Source organism: Salvelinus alpinus, chromosome 20 (assembly GCF_045679555.1).
Source record: "Salvelinus alpinus chromosome 20, SLU_Salpinus.1, whole genome shotgun sequence".
NCBI lineage: Eukaryota > Metazoa > Chordata > Actinopteri > Salmoniformes > Salmonidae > Salvelinus > Salvelinus alpinus.
The window spans coordinates 44,673,332-44,695,289 of record NC_092105.1 but is presented as its reverse complement, the minus strand read 5'-3'; the positions used below and the strand labels follow the sequence as shown (position 1 = coordinate 44,695,289).

General features: G+C 40.8%; 1 protein-coding gene across 3 annotated transcripts in view; it reads left to right on the top strand.

The window, feature by feature from the left end:
• Window positions 1-707: 707 nt before the first annotated feature.
• LOC139546981 (ubiquitin carboxyl-terminal hydrolase 37-like) overlaps window positions 708-21,958 on the top strand; it is a 31,288-nt gene continuing 10,037 nt past the window's right edge. Inside the window, exons 1-11 of one of the 3 annotated variants that reach the window (XM_071355987.1) lie at window positions 708-2,821; window positions 17,510-17,717; window positions 17,862-18,027; window positions 18,156-18,244; window positions 18,338-18,453; window positions 20,083-20,160; window positions 20,427-20,515; window positions 20,694-20,784; window positions 20,920-21,075; window positions 21,318-21,449; window positions 21,728-21,851. In XM_071355987.1, the coding sequence (XP_071212088.1) occupies window positions 17,544-17,717; window positions 17,862-18,027; window positions 18,156-18,244; window positions 18,338-18,453; window positions 20,083-20,160; window positions 20,427-20,515; window positions 20,694-20,784; window positions 20,920-21,075; window positions 21,318-21,449; window positions 21,728-21,851 (1,215 nt within the window). In that variant the 5' untranslated portion in view covers window positions 708-2,821; window positions 17,510-17,543. Of the gene's footprint in view, window positions 2,822-8,613; window positions 8,727-9,502; window positions 9,729-17,509; window positions 17,718-17,861; window positions 18,028-18,155; window positions 18,245-18,337; window positions 18,454-20,082; window positions 20,161-20,426; window positions 20,516-20,693; window positions 20,785-20,919; window positions 21,076-21,317; window positions 21,450-21,727; window positions 21,852-21,958 lie in introns of those variants that run through there. The other 2 variants (XM_071355988.1, XM_071355985.1) reach the window with 2 other exon arrangements.

Here is a 21,958-nt window from a genome sequence, read left to right as displayed (position 1 = left end):
ACTGCTTTCGATCATAATCCATTTTCAATATCTACAAATGTCATGCTAGTTTTCCTAATGCACACTCAGAATAACATAACATTGAGCGTTCCAGATAGGTGGATAGAACATTTGTTTAGTTGGCACTTGAAAACATTACACACATTTTAGCAGAGATCCTCTAGGGATCCAATTTATTTACAAATGGTGTGAATCTCACAATAAACAAAATGAAAATCCCTTGTATTGTTAATGGCACCTATGGAGGAAATGGTAGGCTAAAAACTATTGAAGCAAATATACAAGTGGGGTAGTGGAAACCTTTTTTTTATTCAATAATGACGTTGCACTTCAAGAAACTGCTCCCAGATCATTTCACGATAACTCGTAAATTAAGTTTGAAATCTCAATTTCCAATACAAGAGAATATATCAGTTATTCCTTCAACATTTCAAGGAGGTAAAAAATTTTCCTGAACAACTGAGAGTGGGGCTTTGTTTTGGAATGCGTAACAGTAGATTTGTTAAAAGAATAGCTCCTAAGAAAAAAGCTAGCTTTCTGTTGATGCCTGTCCTCAAGAAAACAAGTAAATGGATTAAGAGAAAATATTAAGAAAAACATTTCCAGAAAGAGCCTGTAGTTGCTTGTTCTGTTCAGGAGAGTGTGTTGTTATGTGTTAATAACATTTAGACTACGTTACCCAGCAGGCTATGCGGGCAGGACGGATGTTTAAAGAATGCCTTGCATGGCTAAACATAGAGTTTTCTAGCTGAAGTATATGTTCATTAAAAATAGTTAAACCTACGCCCCGGTTTGTCATTATATAAGGAACAAACATAACATGGTGTCAGATTGGTAGTCGCTATGACGAGACAGAGGAAAGAAAGGAGTAACTGCAAATTTCCGCGACGAAAATGGAACATTCTACCCCACAAGTCTGGTGACGTGAGTAGTCGAAGACGCTAGCTTGCAAGAGCGAGAGCAACTAGCCGCAGCAGCGAGAGTGACAGCAGCGAGAGCGAGGCTGCATTGGAATGTGTTGATGAGCAAGTTGATGAGCAACAACTGAAGTAAGAGAAATTGACACTGTTCCTGTTCTCTGTCATGGATAGGCTTAGTCCTCCTACTCCTATGCAGTTAACAGGAAATTTAGCTGACAATTGGAAACGTTTCAAGCAGAGATTCAATATCTACATAGCAGCCAGTGGTGCAGGGGGAGATGATGACAAATTGAAAGCTTCCATTTTTCTGCATGTTATTGGAGAGGATGCATTGGACATTTACAATAGCTTTCAGCAAGACGAGGCAAACTTGACATTGACTGTGCTAATGGCTAAATTCGAGGAGTACTTTGTACCAAGCCAGAACGTCACGTTTGAGAGATACAAGTTTTTCTCTCATGATCAGAAACAGGGAGTCAGTTTTTACCAGTATTTGGCTGAGCTGAACACACTGAACAAAACGTGTGAATTTGAAAATCTGAAAGACTCACTAGTGAAAGACAGGATAGTCTGTGGCATACTTGATAATGGACTCAAGGAGAGATTGCTGCGTGAGCAAGATTTAACTTTGGATAAAGCAGTGAATATGTGTCGAGCAGCTGAATCCACCAGAGCACAAGCTAAAGAGCTGTGCAGGGATGAGACGTCAGTGTATGCAATAAAAAGAGAGGAGCACCACACACAACGCCTTACAAAACAATAACAAGCAAAAGAAAGAAATCAAAACACTACATGTGGAAAATGTGGATTCATCCACAAGCCAAAAAAATGCCCTGCATATGGCAAATCATGTAACAACTGTGGGAAAAATAATTTCTCAAAATGCTGCAAAGCTGAGGCTACAAAGAAAAAGGTTCACACAGTCGAGGAGATGGAAGAATTCTTTGTTGATTCTGTGGAAATATGCAATGCAGTAAATGCTGAATGGTTTGTGCCATTGACTGTGAATGAAACTATATTACCATTCAAGCTTGATACTGGAGCACAGGTAAACCTGTTGTTGCTGGATGACTACAAAACACTGAAGGTGAAGAGCAAAATACACCCGGTGAAAATTAAGGTTACTGGTTATACTGGGGAGAACGTACCAGTCAAAGGTAGCTGCATAGTAACTTCACAGCATAAAGGAAAACAGTTCAGAGCACAGCTGCTGATTGTGGAAAAGAGTGTACAGCCTATTCTAGGAATCATGTGCATAGTGACATCAGACTGAAAATGACCAAGAATCGCTACTGGCTGAGTATGAGGATGTGTTTGAGGGTATTGGATGTTTACCAGGAGAACACAATATGTACTGATGACAAAATTACTCCAGTTGTGCATACATGCAGAAAAGTTCCATTTGCACTGAGAAAAAAGCTCAAAGAGGAACTTGGACGCATGTAAAAGATGGACGTCATCACAGAAATGGATGAACCTACAGACTGGGTAAGCTCACTGGTTATTGTGGTGAAAAAGAACGGTGATCTCAGGATATGTCTAGACCCGAGAGATCTCAACAAAGCAATCAAGAGAGCGCATTTCAAGTTGCCAACCAGAGAAGAGATAATGTCGCAGTTTGCTGGAGCAAAGTGGTTCAGTAAGCTTGATGCCTCATCAGGATTCTGGCAAATGAAGCTAGGTGATGCAATCTCAAGGCTATGCACATTCAACACACCTGAGGGCAGGTACAGATTTCTTTTTCTACCATATGGGATTCTCTCAGCGCCAGAGGTCTACCACAAGACAATCCACATGATCTTCGAGCACATTCCAGGAGTGGAGACTATGATGGATGACATCATCGTCTGGGGGTCCACAAAAGAAGAACACGATGCGAAAGTGAGACAAGTGCTGGACCTGTGAGTACAAAAAAATTGCGGGAGCAACATGCTTTTTAGCTAGTCTAAAACAAGGCCAATTTGTGACATCAACGTTGATGTGCTTTTTGATAATCTCAATATTAAACCTCATATTATGCGTGTCTACTGAAATCTAATGCAAGCACTTCCATAAGCATTTAGGGAGCACTGTGACAACGTCTCAGCGAGAATGCCATGTGTCGTAGCTGAATCAGAATTAGTTAGGGAACATAGATAAATATGATGTTTTATTTACTTTCATAATATGCTTTTGTGAGATACTTGTCATTAGAATGTCTCTTTTTGGACTATACTGTCGGCAGTTGCATTTTCCTTTCTTCTCTAGGGAAAAGTCACTTGGGGCCCAGAGAGGGGAGAGGTCAAGCTTGTCTTTTACATGTCTGGTAATATGCAGAATATCAGAAAGGGAGAAGTCAGAATTGAACATTGTCTTCATATGAGAATGTATCTGTTAAACTATGTGAAGGGCTCCACAATGTCTGTATGCCAGTCACCCTCCTTTTCTCATTGGGGGGAGGAGAATGGCAGTGTCTGGAACCATTGTATTACCCCTCTGATGTTGCACTAATCTTGAGATAGTATATGACCTAGAAGTCACTCCCCTCAGTGAGCTTGTCCAGGAGGGGGGAGAAGAGGGGGTGTATTTGAGATGGGAGTATCTAGAATTCACAATTGATATATGCCATTGGATGAGGTAATGTTTTGGTACTATGAAGTACCAAGAACGAGGTTAGAACATCGCCTTAAAGACCAAACTGAACGATAATGTATAGCTAATGCTATCTGGCTATGGGATACTCCTCTCTCAAGTAAAAGGCCCTTTGTGAAGTTTCTGAGATCTGTGGTTCGTCATGTGAGTTGAGAGGGGTGTATCTTGGCTATAAAATATACTAGAATTGTTTTGTAAGGACTCTCAGAGAATTCATTTATAGACACTGAATTGATCTGAGAGTCAAAGGGCTATGGTGAAGCTCATTTAATTAAAGAAGAAGTTTAAATATAACTCTGACTTGTGTGTGGTTTGTAAACTCTCCTCATTTAGTAATACAGGAAATTACCACGACATTTGGGGATGGGATGTGAATCTTCACTCGGTGACCGCTCCTGACGACCTAGGTAAATCGTGCACAAGGGATCCCTCAAACTTGGGATCCCAATAGTCCCTATTGGAAGAAGGACCTCATTCTGAAAGTGACTGTCTAAGTGACCCTCAGAGGTGGTGAATTCCAATTATTTTAAATGTGCCCTGGGTTACTTTGTGTGAGTATTTTGTTATGGGATCACTAGGTAATAGTTTTAGGAGCATCTGTGTGAGCGGGGTAGGTTGACTCTGTGTGGGTAACCTTTGAATTATGTTCTGATGTTCTGTGTGAACATCTGACCAATCCTGTGTGGGGGATCCTTAAAGTTCTGTGTGAGTACCTAACCATTTCTTACGTTTTATATGGATTCTGTGAATATATGAAAACATGATAAATTGTATGTGTGTATAATCGATTACTAGAGATTTGATAAAGTAATGCTGAGAATAAAATTAGATACAATTTAAACCACCCATTCGTAGACGTACGTAGGTTTTGAGTTGGTATCTTTAATGGATAATTTGATAAAGATGAGGTTTTAAGCACTTAAACTAGTCTTCAAAATCTGGGAAATTGAGCTCTAGAAACTGATTAGTGTCCACTTTTGGATATCTTACCCTAACGATGGAACTATAAAACGCTTATTGGATTATCTCCGTCTGGGTACAACATTTGAAATAAAACTGCCCTTAAAGTCAGAATTATTATTTATTTTTTTTCAGTATGAGAGGAGTTGCGGGATTTATTGAATAAACGGTTTTCCATAAGTTAGAGAGAATTAAGCGGGAATCTAGACGTAATTTATAATGTCATACAAGCATAAGGTTTCCATCAAACTAATTATCATTGCGTGATTAATGTGATGTAGTAAAGTAATTGAAATACGTTGCATGAGTAAACATAATCTACTTTTATTAAAAGGCGCAAGATCTGTTTCCTAGTCTATAAATGTCGATTTTATTCTTTGACTGCTAATCTATTCATTTGGCTTGTGAGAATCATAGCCGGAGTAACGCTTGGACCTTTAAATTAGGGCTATTTTTCTGGGAAGTGTCTTGATAGTTACGAATACAGAAAATTGTAAAGTGGGTTTATTTGCGGAGAGTCTTAGTCATTCAAATAGCATTGGTGGTTCAGTGGTTAAATAGCTGCCTTCCAAGCTGGAGGCCTGAGTTCGGTTCCCGGCAAATGCACTCACTAAAATCTGAGTTTTTGATTGTAATTCAACTATGTTTTGCCTGGAAAGATACGGTCGCTAGTGTTTGTATAAGATATAAACTGAACGTTTTAATAGCTTGTTTGGTTCAATTTGAAAGAAGGGGTAAATTGAACTTTTTAATAGATTGTTTAGGTTAAATTGAGAGACTAATTCATTCAAAATAATAGCGACGCGAATTTCAATGCCAGACGGTGTCTGTTGCCTAAATGATCTGCTGGAATAATGTATTGAGAATTGAGTCGTATTTAAATTACTGTATCATAGAGGAGACAGTTACCTAAATTTAAAGAAATTCTAAATAATAGCGGAGAGATAATGGCGATAGAGTAGTGCCCACCGAAATGTTTTTCATTCTTATGGATTGACTGATATGTTATAAATTCGGCGGTGCGTGTTATTTTTAAAGTCTTGGACATTTCATACAGTGAGGGAAAAAAATATTTGATCCCCTGCTGATTTTGTACATTTGCCCACTGACGAAGAAATGATCAGTGTATCATTTTAATGGTAGGTGTATTTGAACAGTGAGAGATAGAATAACAACAAAAAAATGTCAAAAATGTTTTAAATTGATTTGCATTTTAATGAGGGAAATATGTATTTGACCCCCTCTCAATCAGAAAGATTTCTGGCTCCCAGGTGTCTTTTATACAGGTAATGAGCTGAGATTAGGAGCACACTCTTAAAGGGAGTGCTCCTAATCTCAGCTTGTTACCTGTATAAAAGACACCTGTCCACAGAAGCAATCAATCAATCAATCAGGTTCCAAACTCTCCACCATGGCCAAGACCAAAGAGCTCTCCAAGGATGTCAGGGACAAGATTGTAGACCTACACAAGGCTGGAATGGGCTATAAGACCATCGCCAAGCAGCTTGGTGAGAAAGTGACAACAGTTGGTGCGATTATTCGCAAATGGAAGAAACACAAAAGAACTGTCAATCTCCCTCGGCCTGGGGCTCCATCCAAGATCTCACCTCGTGGAGTTGCAATGATCATGAGAACGGTGAGGAATCAGCCCAGAACTACACGGGAGGATCTTGTCAATGATCTCAAGGCAGCTGGGACCATAGTCACCAAGAAAACAATTGGTAACACACTACGCCGTGAAGGATTGAAATCCTGCAGCGCCCGCAAGGTCCCCCTGCTCAAGAAAGCACATACATGCCCGTCTGAAGTTTGCCGATGAACATCTGAATGATTCAGAGGACAACTGGGTGGAAGTGTTGTGGTCAGATGAGACCAAAATGGAGCTCTTTGGCATCAACTCAACTCGCCGTGTTTGGAGGAGGAGGAATGCTGCCTATGACCCCAAGAACACCATCCCCACCGTCAAACATGGAGGTGGAAACATTATGCTTTGGGGGTGCTTTTCTGCTAAGGGGACAGGACAACTTCACCACATCAAAGGGACGATGGACAGGGCCATGTACCGTCAAATCTTGGGTGAGAACCTCCTTCCCTCAGCCAGGGCATTCAAAATGGGTTGTGGATGGGTATTCCAGCATGACAATGACCCAAAACACACGGCCAAGGCAACAAATGAGTGGCTCAAGAAGAAGCACATTAAGGTCCTGGAGTGGCCTAGCCAGTCTCCAGACCTTAATCCCATAGAAAATCTGTGGAGGGGGCTGAAGGTTCGAGTTGCCAAACGTCAGCCTCAACTTTAATGACTTGGAGAAGATCTGCAAAGAGGAGTGGGACAAAATCCCTCCTGAGATGTGTGCAAACCTGGTGGCCAACTTCAAGAAACGTCTGACGTCTGTGATTGCCAACAAGGGTTTTGCCACCAAGTACTAAGTCATGTTTTGCAGAGGGGTCAAATACTTATTTCCCTCATTAAAATGCAAATCAATTTATAACATTTTTGACATGCGTTTTTCTGGATTATTTTGTTGTTATTCTATCTCTCACTGTTCAAATAAACCTGCCATTTAAATTATAGACTGATCATTTCTTTGTCAGTGGGCAAACGTACAAAATCAGCAGGGGATCAAATACTTTTTTCCCTCACTGTAAGTGGGAAGAGGAAAGAGAAGAGAAAGTTGTGAAGTTTGATTTTAATCTTACGATAAGAGGTAAGACAAAACTTTGTTGGAGAGGGGTTATATTTTTGCCCACTGGAAAGAAAGAAAAATAGGATATGTTAAGCTGAAAGTGATTCAGGTGTGAGTAAGGAAACATTGTGATAATGTATTCTGATGGTTATTGATTCTTGGTTTGATTGTTTAGTTAACACCAGTGAATTTGAGCAGGAAGAACTGTATTCTAACATTGTAATCTGATTCCATTACGTGGAACAATGTCAGGTCATAAAAGTTGATTGCAGTTTGAGTAGTTTTTATTTTTACAGGGACAGTGCATCATTAATCACAGTTGTGTGTGTCTAATGGCAGAATATGCAAAGACCTCCCTTCACTGGCCAGAGAATACAAGAAGAGGGGGGCCACACACAGCAAGTTCCCAGCATAATAATATATAGGTTTTCTTTCTCAATAAATGTATGTTTAAGTAACTTTAAACTATATTTTTGTGATTTTTAAATCAGACAACTCCTGTAACAAAGTTTTTTTTAAATCAGGGGGGATGTATGGCCATGTGGTATGTTCATGTGACCTGCTGCCAGCTACTCAGCCAACATTTACTAAAAAATGTGTTGTGTTCAAGTAAACAAACTACTTTTATTGTGAAGCTTTTTGCGCTTAATGCAGCTAAAAGATGCTGATTTCACTGAGCTTGTGTTTGCAAAGGGTCTTGTGATAGGTGTTCTTGTTATAGCAATAGATAGAGGACTCAATTTTGTATATGTGCCATTATAGCCAGATAAATTAGAAAAAGAGGAGATAAGAATCACAACTGGTAATTAATAGAGAATCATATAACGCCCCCCGCCCAGCCTGTCGACCAATTGCATTCATGTTGTCGTGCTGCACCAAGCGGTCGCTAAGCTAATCGTCACGCAATCCCGTCTAAAAGTCAGGGAATGAGTAGAGAAATCTGCCTATTTTCCTCAAAAGTATGTAATTTTACGATTTCAAAGTTAATTATCCTGGAAAAGATTTGTAATATTGAGCTTCTTGTTTACATAATTCATGCTCATGTTGGCTTTTGTGCTAGCATCCAATTGACTCCCATTCCTTGAAGAAGAGATCTCCTTGTCTGAGTTTTCCCAGAATGCACCGCACGACCCATTGAGATTCCCATCTACTCAAAAGTATCTCTGTTTTGCGTCTGCGACAGCATGGGCAGCGCTATTGAGGCAATCTCCATTTTGAAGTAGTCAATTTTCTTCTTCACAATTTGCTGATCCTTCCTGGACATGACTCCAACAGGGTCACCAGGTGGGATCAGCCAATGAAGTTGGAAGTCCCACCCAGTTGACTACATTAAAATGGTGGAAGCCTGCAATGGGGACTTGGCTGAGGTAGCTGTACCTGAAGGTCAAGGTTGTGAAATGGAGGAAGCGGATGTTTTGTTTGAATCAGATGGCGTGTCTAATGGAGATGAGAGGAAAACATTATTGGATTACAATGGCAAATACAAAAGGATATAAGAGAAAAAAAGTGGTAGTGGAATCCAAGCCAAGTAAGGGTTTTGGATCAATGTTACCTGAGAGATCTGTTTGAAGTCTCTATAAAAAATGTGGATGCATTGGGTAAATTGGCGTTGGTGAGAATAATGATACGTTTTCTTTGTGTCTATAAATGCAAATTATATGGCAATTTGTCAAGTGTATGTAGAAGGGAGGAGTATCGTATGCCAGCTGAGCCTAAATTCTGCAATTGTGGTAGCTAACATGCAGCCAAGTTTCTGAAGTGTCCTGTTAGGGTGAAGGAGACAGGTGGCAAGAATAAGGGCTGTCCAGCATGTCTCCTATCCGGAGGCATTGAGAAGAGTGGAAGAAAGGAGTGATGTTGAAGAACTAATGACAGTAGGATTAGAGACACCGGAGACGATTCCTTGGTCAACAGAGGAAATCTGAAATGTTGCATGTAAAGAAGGTGGAAAAGCTGAGGAAATAGACATCGTTGTGAGTGCGGCTGAGGGTTTTTTCTGATATTGGGATTTTACAGCAGAGGCATTACAATGCTTGGTCTTCACAGGCCCCTGAGCCTGTGTAGGGAAGTTATTTGAATTGTAACTGAAAGAGTAGAAGGGTTTTTTATTTTTATTTTTATGTATTTTGTATGATGTCAGGATCCCCCCTTTCCCGTGATGGAATATTTGTTTCACTACCATTTACAGTAGGTGGCGGCAATACACCAGTAGGCTGTAGTCTGCCATAATTCCTCAAAGTAGAAGAAGCCAGCAATGGCGATGCTCATGCTAATACGACCTTTTTGCCCAGTAGAGGCCTCTATCGTTCTCTTTGGTTCCTCTATGTCATTTCCGCTGTACATTTTCACACTTCCGCCATCATCGAGTACCGTAGGAAAGCGTCGTGTGTGGACCACACTGTCAACAATATACAATTGGGGCCACCGAATGCCGGCAAAAAACAATTTACTACTCCCTTAGGACTTATATATATTGTGTATTTTTTTATTTTATATTGTAAAGGTTTCGGTTACGGGATATTTCATTCAGGTAAGTGTTTCTTGTCTCGTAATTAAGTTTAGACGATGTTTTCATCTCCATCAAATGGCAAACAAGCAAATTAGCCAGTTAGCTAACTAGCTAGCAAACGTTATATCCTCGGCCTTTTTAGTAGCCAGGTATCGTGCCGGGGAAAATGGCTAGACTCTAGGTTCAATGTGCAACTATCCAGTTGTGTTTTGCTGAATTGATAGGGGGCGACAATCTCATTTTATAAAATTCAGTTGGCCCCGTTTTGTTAGCAAGCCAACGTTAGCTGTACAGTCGCTGGTGCATCACACCAGTTAACGTTAGCTAGTTAACTGACCCGCGTGTAATGGTTGGGTCCTACCCTATGTCCCCAGAACTGAGAACGTTAAGTTAGCTAACGTAAACTCGTACATCGCCTTGGTCCGTACAATTGCCCTTATTTTAGCGCCCCAAAAACGTAATACTTCCAGATCAACTGTAATGTCAATACCATTGGAAAGCACAATTTCTCCCCTTTCCAACATTATCAATTACATGACCTAAACGCTGCCCGTTTCTGCATAATTCAAGTAGGCAGTGAGCCCTAGGAACTAGGAAACTGTAAGCCCGTTCACTTAAAACCGCTTGGACGAATTATATTCCATTTATATTTTGTTGTGAGAAAGCATGGTATATCCCTGTGGCGCTAGGCTAGGCTATGCTAGTCAGCTTTTTTGATGAGGATGATCCTGGATCCGGGATGGGGGGTCCGTAGAGGTTAATTAAGTTTATATATCATTTGAGTTAAATTTGTCTTCTCATTTCACACAATACACATAGTTTGATTGATTAAAGAAAATACACGGCTGCTTTTATAAAGTGCTATAGGTGGAATGTCACATGATAACCCGGAGTTATTTTGACCGGAGGGCAACGATAGAGTTAATATTTGTCCAAATTCACGACTAGGTCTACCAAATTGTTTATTACTTTACTATTTTTAGCTCTTGAAACATTGCCTTATTCATGTCACATCCAGGATACAGGAACCACATTTACAGGATTAATATTCTCATGGGGTCTCAAACAAATATATGCCAGAGTATATTGCCATGTTTTAGGGGGCAATCTAAGCACAATGATGTCTGGGAGTGTTGACAATGATACCTATAGCAAGGTTTTCAACCCTGCTTTAGGTGTGTGGTGCTGCGCTGGTTACAAGGTCAGGTATGACGGTTGTGTTTGTTTATGGAAAGGCAGTTACTGTTGCCATGCGGATTTACCATTTACGGAATTCGTTTTCCTTTTTAGTATACAGCTTGTCTTTTCTCTATAAATATTTGTCCCAATCCCCTGCCACTAGTCATTTTGAAGCCATCCTATCCCTAATCCATAATGCATCGAGAACTCTGAGAATAGCACAAATAAATGTCATATCGCCTTTTGGTGTGTGTGCTGCAAAACTAAGAATGGTGTCTTTGGGAAAGTTGTAAGATAAGAGGTGACAGTAAATCCCATGCGTACAACACCTGGCGAGTCGATGACAACATGACTCAATCAGATGGAGTGAGGCGGTGAGGGAGTCTGAGAGGCCATTGAGCTTCCCATTGTCTCGGCTTTGCTGATTTAATCACTAAATGAATAACAAAAGAAGCTCTATCAGAACATTTATGGTAATGTCAGAAGGCATGCGTACAAAGTCCCCAAGATTGTTGCACATTATATAGACTGCCTTTCACACGACTCACTAATGAATATGAAAAGGTGGTACACACACACACATTTTTAATTTGTTGCACAATTAAAGGTCAACACTGCATTTCAAACAGCCAGGAATTATCTAATGATTTCAGCCTAGGTATACTTTTACAAGCCCTATCTTCCACAATCATAAGACCCACTAATAATTGTATTTTATCAAAATAGTTTAACCTGCTTTTTTTGCAATAATAAATGGCTTTCAAGTCTATGGAAAATCTGGTTTTTGTAGCACATTTAGCCAGAACCATGCACGTCCACTAATAATAACCAACTTCTGGTAGCAGGCATTATATAACATTAACACAGGTCTCATAATCTCTCAAGCATAAGCCCATGTGCTATTGAGTAGCCAGCTAATATGTATATTTAAAGTCTAGCCAACTTGGATCTATTCGCTTGCTAACAAGGTAGAACAGTTGAACTGTTATGAATACACCCTCCTTTCTGTCTCCAACTGTTTGAACCGTTTGAACAACATAGCCTGTTCCCTTTAAGATGTTGAAATCAAGTGGCTTACCTGGGTAAGAACATGTTCTCAGAATGAGAATGAGTTGCCAATTCCTTATATGAATGCATCTTTTTATGCTCATTGCACATTTATAAAAACAGCTACAGTCCATGGCTAAAATGCTGCTAGCGATAAGTGGTACTGCCAGTGGTGGAAAAAGTACCCAATTGTCATACTTGAGTAAAAGTAAAGATACCTTTTTTATAGAAAATGACTCAAGTAAAAGTGAGTCACCCAGCAAAATACTACTTGAGTAAATGTCTAAAAGTATTTGGTTTTAAATATACTTAAGTATCAACAGTAAATGTAATTGCTAAAATATACATAAGTATCAAAAGTCAAAGTATGACTTGATAAGTGTGTAAATTGGGCCATTTTCTGTCCTGCTAAGCATTCAAAATGTAACGAGTACTTTTGGGGTGTCCGGGAAAATGTATGGAGTAAAAAGTACATATTTTTCTTTAGGAGTGTAGTGAAGTAAACATAAATGTTGTCAACCATATAAATAGTAAAATTACAGATACCCCCAAAAATAACTTAAGTAGTACTTTAAAGAATTTTTACTAAAGTACTTTACACCACTGGGTACCCCAATGCCGCATGTGACAAACTGAGCATCCATTTTCTATAATCATCTCTTTTGATACTCCTGTTTTAGTAGGGTCTGCAGTGTTCTACATTTTTAAAGTGTTCTCCTTTATTACAGTAAAATGTCTGTTTTTCAGCGTCCATATGAACCATTCTGTTAGCGCTGAAACATACATTAAAATGAATTGAATTAATTTGATACACATTGCCCAGCCGTAACACACACACAGACCCCCCTCTGTTCTCTGACGCACCTTCTATTCTCTAAGAATTTCGGCGAGACAACTCAAAGGCGAAATCCATTAACACCACGATAATGGGATTCATTGCCCGTGACAATCAACCGACAATCAACCGTTCTCTGCCGTGGATGATGTTGTCTTTCGCTGACTGGTTGAGCACTGGTACACTACCAAGTGCGCTATTTTTCAGATGCTGCCCTACCGGAGTTACACTGCTATTAGCTTCCTGAAGTCGGAAGTTTACATACACTTAGGTTGGAGTCATTAAAACTAGTTTTTCAACCACTCCACAAATTTCTTATTAACAAATTATAGTTTTGGCAAGTCGGTTAGGACATCTACTTTGTGCATTACACAAGTAATTATTCCAACAATTGTTTACAGACAGAATATTTCAATTATAATTCACTATCACAATTTCCGTGGGTCAGAAGTTTACATACACTAAGTTGACTGTGCCTTTTTAAACAGCTTGGGAAATTCCAGAAACTGATGTCATGGCTTTTGAAGCTTCTGATAGGCTAATTGACATCATTTGAGTCACATCCACAGGTACACCTCCAATTATTTCAAGGCCTACCTTCAAACTCAGTGCCTCTTTGCTTGACATCATTGGAAAATCGAAAGAAATCAGCCAAGACCCCAGAAATAAAATTGGAGACTTCCACATCCTTGGGAGCAATTTCCAAACGCCTGAAGGTACCACGTTCATATGTACAAACAATAGTACACAAGTATAAACACCATGGGACCACGCAGCCGTCATATCGCTCAGGAAGGAGACGTGTTCTGTCTCCTAGAGATGATCGTACTTTGGTGCGAAAAGTGCAAATGGGGACAAAGATCATACTTTTGGAGAAATATCCTCTGGTCTGATGAAACAAAAATAGAACTGTTTGGCCATAATGACCATCGTTATGTTTGGAGGAAAAGGGGGGATGCTTGCAAGCCGAAGAACACCTTCCCAACCATGAAGCACGAGGTGGCAGCATCATGTTGTGGGGGTGCTTTGCTGTAGGAGGGGCTGGTGCACTTCACAAAATAGATGGCATCATGAAGAAAGACAATTATGTGGATATATTGAAGCAACATGTTAAGACATCAGTCAGGAAGTTAAAGCTTGGTCCCAAATGGGTCTTCCAAATGGACAATGACCCCAAGCATACTTCCAAAGTTCTGGCAAAATGGCTTCAGGACAACAAAGTCAAGGTATTGGAGTGGCCATCACAAAACCGTGACCTCAAACCTATAGAAAATGTGTGGGCAGATGTGAAAAAGCGTGTGCGAGCAAGGAGGCCTACAAACCTGACTCAGTTACACCAGCTCTGTCAGGGGGATTGGGCCAAAATTCACCCAACTTATTGTGGGAAGCTTGTGGAAGGCTAAACGAAACGTTTGACCAAAGTTAATTAACTTACGGGCAGGTGGGACGGTAGCGTTCCATCTCAACAACTTCCTGTGAAATTGCAGAGCGCGAAATTCATATTTAACATTCATGAAAATACAAGTGTCATACATCAAAATAAAGCTTACATTGTTAATCCAGCCGCTGTCAGATTTCGAATAGGCTTTACGGCGAAAGCACACCATGCGATTATTTGAGGACAGCGCCCCGCATACAAAAGCATGAAACATTTTTCAACCAGGCAGGTGCGCCACGAAAGTCATAAATAGCGATATAATAAATGCCTTACCTTTTTGAAGTTCTTTTTCTGTTGGCACTCAAAGGTACCAGCTACATCACAAATGGTCCTTTTTGTTCGATAAACTCTGTTTAGCTGGTGCGCTTCATTCAATAATCGACCGGTTTCCCTCCTTTAAAACGCATACAAAATGAATCCCAAATGTTACCAATAAACTTCTCCAAACAAGTCAAACAACATTTATAATCAAACCTCAGGTTCCCTGGGTGTCGCCTGCCATAAAATAATGTTTGAGTATAACATTACTGATAACAGTTTTAGAAACTGAGTAACAGGCAGTTTACTTTGGGCACGCTTTTCATCCAGATGTCAAAATACTGCCCCCTACCCCAGAGAGGTTAAACAATTTAAAGGCAATGCTACCAAATACTAATTGAGTGTATGTAAACTTCTGAACCACTTGGAATATGATGAAAGAAATTAACGCTGAAATAAATCATTCTCTCTTCTATTATTCTGACTTTCACATTCTTATAATAAAGTGGTGATCCTATCTGACCTAAGACAGGGAATTCTTACTAGGATTAAATGTCAGGAATTGGGAAAAACTGAGTTTAAATGTATTTGACTAAGGTGTAACCTTCCGACTTCAACTTTTACTATGGAACGCAGTTTGGGTCTTTGCGTGTCAAAAAAGATACACTTCAAATAACAGTTGTATTATAGAATGTTGTGTGTTGTGAATTTGCACGTGCAAGCCAAGCGCCACCACCACTATCTGTAGCACTGTCAAAGCTGTACAAAAAAGTCTGCGAACAAGCAATCACCGGCCACGAACGATGTGTTTACAATACTGCGTTGGTAATAAAACATTTATTTGTTTGACCGCAACTTCTGGGGTAGCTAGCTAGCTTTAGCTTGGTACATAGCTAGCCTGAAAACAATGACCAATAGAAACTGCAGTCATTTAAATTATTTTTAGCAATGATTTAGGAATCCTTGTAAGTATTAGCTAGGTAGCCACTTGTTGTTCACCTATTGAACTTCAGATCAATAGCCAGCTATTTAACCCTGTTGCACAAAGCTAATGTTATAAGCAGCCAGCTAGCTTCATCTGGCTAGTGAGGCTCGACCGGACCTGGTTATGTGTTGTGAAGCTAGCCACAATAAGGATTAGGCACAGTAGTGGATTTTGCAGTTTTCCTTCAAAATAAAAGTACCTATTTGAAAGTGATGCAGAAGATTACAATTGGTGGAATCATGCCATATTTAGAAAGTGTTAAACAAGGTTGGAATGTGAAGCAATGAAATGGGGTCTACTCGGTGAAATCACCTCCCCAGTCAGCCTATTGTGTGTATTGACATTCATATTGCACTGTACATCTTTACCTAAGGATTGGGGATCAATGAAATTGGGTATCAGTCTACTCAATACCCAAGATATTTTTTCCCAACGTCCTCCTCAGAGTTATCAGACTCGAAACATCCGTGCAGTATTGTTTTTCCTCTGGAATAGTGTTCAATATACATAGGTTGACAATAAATGTGTCTCAATTCAGTTGGTTCAAAGTCCCGCAATAAGAGCTACGACGCTAATGTTCTCTGGGTGTCATTGAGTAGACTGATACCCCATGTCATTGATCCACAGGTAAGGCTGTACAATGAAATAAGTGTGCCTCAATGCTATTCGAAAGTCTAATACGTCCAGTGTGATTTCAACATTTGTCAAATTAACACTTTTTGTTGAATTTATATAACATTCCAACCTCGATTAGCATGATCTATTTAATTATGGCATAATTCTACTATTTGTATTAATTTGCATCACTGTCAATGACCATTTTATTTTGAAGGCTAACCGCAAAGTCCAATATTGTGGCTAATCCTTATTGTGGCTAGATTCACATAGATGGGTCCGACCACCATTAATCAAATAAGAACTGTCTTATAAATTAGGGTTATTTTAGATGACCAAAAAAAACACATGAACTCTATCGGAGAAGTAGTTGGTGAACCAGGCGAGGCAGTCATTTGAGAAACCAAGGCTATTGAGTCTGCCGATAAGAATGCGGTGATTGACAGAGTCGAAAGCCTTGGCCAGGTCGATGAAGACGGCTGCACAGTATTGTCTTTTATCGATGGCGGTTATGATATCGTTTAGGACTTTGAGCGTGGCTGAGGTGCACCCATGACCAGCTCGGAAACCAGATTGCATAGTGGAGAAGGTATGGTGGGATTCGAAATGGTCGGTGATATGTTTAACTTGTGTTTTCCTTCCAAACAACCCAACTGTAGTTTCATCTGTCCACAGAATATTTTGCCATCCAGAACATCCAGGTGCTCTTTTGCAGCAATGTTTTTTTTGGACAGCGGTGGCTTCTTCCGTGGTGTCCTCCCATGAACACCATTCTTGTTTAGTGTTTTACGTATCGTAGACTCGGCAACAGAGATGTTAGCATGTTCCCGAGATTTTTGTTAGTCTTTAGCTGACACTCTAGGATTCTTCTTAACCTCATTGAGCATTCTGCTCTGTGCTCTTGCAGTCACCTTTGCAGGACAGCCACTCCTAGGGAGAGTAGCGACAGTGCTGAACTTTCACCATTTATGGAATGATGAACATCAAGGCTTTTAGATACTTTTGTAACCCTTTCCAGCTTTATGCAAGTCAACAATTCGTAACATTAGGTCTTCAGATCTCTTTTGTTCGAGGCATGGTTCACATCAGGCAATGCTTCTTGTGAATAGCAAACTCAAATTTTGTGCGTGTTTTTTATAGAGCAAGGCAGCTCTAACCAACATCTCCAATCTTGTCTCATTGATTGGACAATTTGCTTTTGGAGAAGTCATTAGCCTACGGGTTCCCATACTTTTTACAGCCTACTCTGTGAATGTTTAAATATATTCAATATAGACAAAAATACAATTTGTGTTAAACACTTTTCCTATTGTTGTGATGAAGAACAGATCAAATATTATGACCAATTTTATACCGAAATCCAGGTAATTCCAGAAGGTTCACATACTTTTTCTTGCCACTGTATATATTTAAAGAATGTCCTTCTACTTTTCCCCTCCGTTAAGGTTATTTTGGAGAGCACCACCCTGACAGTCACCAATGGCAGTCGCAGTGCCCAAACTCTCCAGCGGTGCTGTTGTCAAAATCCGCTACAACAGCATAGATGTGGGCACCACTCGATGGAAAGAGGGGACTTTTGAGGTTCTTGAGAAGGATAACAAAGTCAACCTGTGGTTGAAGTTTAGTGCCGGGGGTGGAGCCAAAAGTTTCCAGGTATTGTATAATAGTGTTTTCCCCCATACGTGCTCATTTCACGTAACAAAATTGCATGCTTACATTGGACTTGAATAGCTGAGAAATTGTGTCTGTTATGGCAGTCTGAATGTATATGTTCATTATATATGTCTATGCTTTCAGCTCAACCATAATGTGAATAATGTCGTGATGCAGCCCATACACACTATGAGACGAATTGTGGTGACTCTGAAGGATGACAGCATAGTCACCCTTGAGAGAGTTCCCCCGGTTGTGGCTGAGAAAATGAAAGAATACATTGAAAAGCTGAAACATGGAAAATCAACCGGTAACATTCTATTGGAAATTGTAGATCATTAAGTCTTTAAAACATTTTTTTTTTAAGCTGTTTAAGTTGCAGCATGATTTACTGTGGACCAGTCCCTCTGCTGGAAAGTAAGTGTTGTTTTCTGGTAGTTCTAAAGACCTCCCAGGGAAGTGCCAGCTTTGGTGTGCTCGGGAATCGATCCGTGAAGAATGAGACTAGTCCGCCTGGAGAACGACAGGTAAATAATTGCGTTTAGTATACACCTGTCATTTAAAACCACACTAAGTACCTCTGACAAGCTCATCTACTTAAACTCTGCCTCTGTATCAAGACAACACCCAGGCGACCCATTGTGGACAACCGGGAGGAGACGACGACCCGCAAGCACCTGGGTAGCCCCAGCAGAGTAACCTCCACACCTGCCCGCAGTGGGCTGTCTGAGAACAGGTAGTCATTCCCTCCTACAGACACACGCCCCCCCACCACCCAGGTAGATAAAGCACTCGGGCTCCGTCCTGATTCTCCAGACTTCTCCCGACGTGTGCTCTCGCGTTCTCCCCCCTCACAGATTTAAAATGGAGGGACTGGTCTAATGAATATGGTATATACACACAGAGTGAGGACCAAAAGTATTTGGACAGCGACACCTTTTTTGTTGTTTTGGTTTTGTACTCCAGAACTGAAATGATACAATGACCGAGGTTAAAGTGCAGACTGTCAGCTTTAATTTGAGGGTATGTTCATCCATATCGGGTGAGCCGTTTAGAAAATACAGCAGTTTTTGTACATAATACTCTACAAATATGTCGGATGCATTTACAGTTTGTTCTGGTTGTTCCGAACCGGTTTGAACCAAAAAAAGTACTGGTTTATATAGTTCTTTCTGTTCCTTTTCAAACCTATTAAATCATATCATTTTTTTAGCTCCACATTAAATTACTTCACCAATCATGCGGTGTGGACAGAGCAGCGTGCTATGGAGTGGGCAAGCTATAGCTCAGTGAGTTGTTTACATACGTGATGGAAAGTGTAGGGCAACGAAAATTTTGCCGGTGGGAGAGAGGGTGGAGGAGGTTTGGCTTGAAGCACTGGGCATCTTGTGATGACATATACATTGTTTAAATTAGGCCCACAGAATTATTCCTACGGAGGAGTGGCTTCTATGGAGGCACTTTGAATGTTTTTGAACTTCAGAGTTGGCTTAGCGTTGGACCAGAGAAGCTAGCTAGCTGACAAGCTTGTGTGTGCAGAGTGGCACCAGAATTAAAAACGCATTTAACTTTTTTGTAGTTTAATGAATCCAACGTGAAAGGTGATAACTATAGTATCCCTAACTAGCATTAAAAAAAAGTTTATCCATTCTTCTCATGAAAGGGAGAGAGATTTATCTTCTGAATCACGCTTGTAATATCGGTAGGCTACAGATTGTCAGCTGGCTGGCAGACAATGGAAGAAGTTTCTGATTAACAGAGGGAGGGCTTTGTTGTGTTTTTTTGTGGGACTGGGGGGAAAATGATGTAACAGAATGTTATTAACTGGTTCCCATGCTTTTAAAATAACGTATAGATAAGTATAGATCACTTTCGTTCTTATTCTGTTCCTTAACAAATGTTATTTTCCGGTTGTCTGTTCAGCTCACTGAACCGGGTCCAACCCTTGATGAAAATACCCTCAAATTAAAGCTGACAGTCTAAACTTTAACCTCCATAGTCATTGCAACATTTCAAATCCAAAGTGCTGGAGTACAGAGCTAAAACAAGCCCCCCAGAAAATCACTGTTGGACCTCACTGCATGTCATTTAGCAGACGCTTTTATCCAATGCGACTTAGTAATGCGTGCATACATTTTACATGTGTGGCCCCAACGGGAATCGAACCCACAACTCTTGGCGTTGTAATCGCAATGCTCTACCACATGAGTCACAGGACCACTTTGCAACACAACCTCTGTCCCAAATCTCCTCCCCTCTCACTAGCCTTTCCCCTGAGAGAACATTTCTTCACTTGACAGTGGCATTAGTCTTTTTGTATTTATTGGTCTCGTAACCACTCTTAATGCTGTGTTTTCCCCCTCAGGAATGAGAAGAGGAAGAGACTCCACATCTTTGACTGTGACCTGACTGAGGACTACCCCAAGGAGAATGACTCATCCAGGTATGACAAAGGCAGTATGTTACTCTACCAAGCAAAGTTTTGGGTTGATTTCACATCCCTTCCTGTCAATTTAGGAATTGACATGCTGTCCTAAATGTCATGTCTGTAGTCCACTGACCGTTATTGACCAGGAATGCACTGAACACTGCTACCTTTACTGGGATATGAACACTATTATACCATGGGAAATAAATTAGGGGCAATGGTAGTGAAAACATTGTGCTCCACTTAATTTAAACTGTTTCTTTAATCTTTCTTTATATCAGCAACAACAAGTCCACGTCGGACCCCTCCAGGAAATTTCTGCTGAGCTGCAAAGACAAGCTGAAACAGGCGGAGGAGAACCGTAGCTCAGGTGAAGACCCTCAGTCAGTCTGGTACACATACAAAGTGGGATGTCCTTCTCCAGACTAGAACAGTGGCGTCTCTAGACGCCCTGTCTTTACTTGACTTTACTGACTTTATTGTCCCCGTATGAACATTTTGTTGCAGTGTCATGTACACGTCTGATAACTGTCTGGCTTTGCCAACAGTTTCACTGGTCCAGTCGCCATTTCAGCCCACGTCATTCTACGGCAGCCGATCGGCGACCAAAGACTACACGAGTCACTCCTTTCTAGACAGGTAAGTTTTTTAACGTTTTTTTTTTAACCTTTTATTTAACCAGGTTGTTCCATTGGTGTTCATGATTCATTAGAATGTATTCTTAAGATGCTGCCACACCTTCAGTTCCTCAACATTTGTTGTCCCCCCCCACAGGCCATCCACTACATCCCAGACCCCCTCGGCTAAGAGAAGTCTCATGTTACCCAATCACTCAACCCCCTTAAAGAAAGTGCGCTCCACTCTGGACTACGGTGGCTGGAACAAGCCGAGACCGTCCACTCTGGCCCAGCCCCAGCCTCCACTGCAAGGGTAAGGAGATATCCCAGGGTTATAGTGGTGATTCTGAAGTTAACCTCCATAGTCAATGAGGGGCTGTTTTAGTGCTGCCTAACTACCAGAAGTTAGTAGTTTATAGTAACTGTTCATGCTTGTTATGAGTATGCCAGTACAGACACTTTCATGTCACAACATGTATTCTTACCACCAGTGGTTTTAGTGGTGGTACAGATATAGAGTAGAACTCAAATGTCCTCTTAACATCTTTGCTGCAGGTTCTCCAACCTGGGCAACACGTGTTACATGAACGCCATCCTCCAGTCTCTTTTCAGCCTGCCATCATTCTCCAATGATTTGCTGAAGCAGGGAATCCCATGGAAGAAGATCCCAGCCAACGCCCTGCTCAGGTAGGCTGCTGTTAGTGCTTCAGCAGTCAGCCTCTTCAGCTAACCCCATAACTGAATACAGAAAACTGTCATTAGTTTGATCAGTTCTTCAAATGTCCTCACCTTGTTTCTTCTTAAACACAAAGTATTTCTACTTTTCCAAGGGATGCACCTTTTTAAAATCTGCTTTGGTGGCTTAGTCATGTCATTTACCAAATGAACTGCTTAGCTGACTTGTGCAACTGCCCTGCGCCCTTATGGACCCCTAACCCCCCCTCCCTTCCTCCCTGTGCATACAGACGCTTTGCCCACTTGCTGGCCAAGAAGGACATCTCGTGCCCCGAGGTGAAAAAAGACCTGCTGAGGAGAGTGAAGAGTGCCATCTCCTCCACCGCCGAGCGCTTCTCCGGATACATGCAGAACGTAAGACCTACAATATTAACACAACCACCACCATTTAGACTCTTAAGCGGCTCTGTATACTCGCTCACATGGTGGCTTCCTCATTCTCTCGCTCTCTCTTATCTATA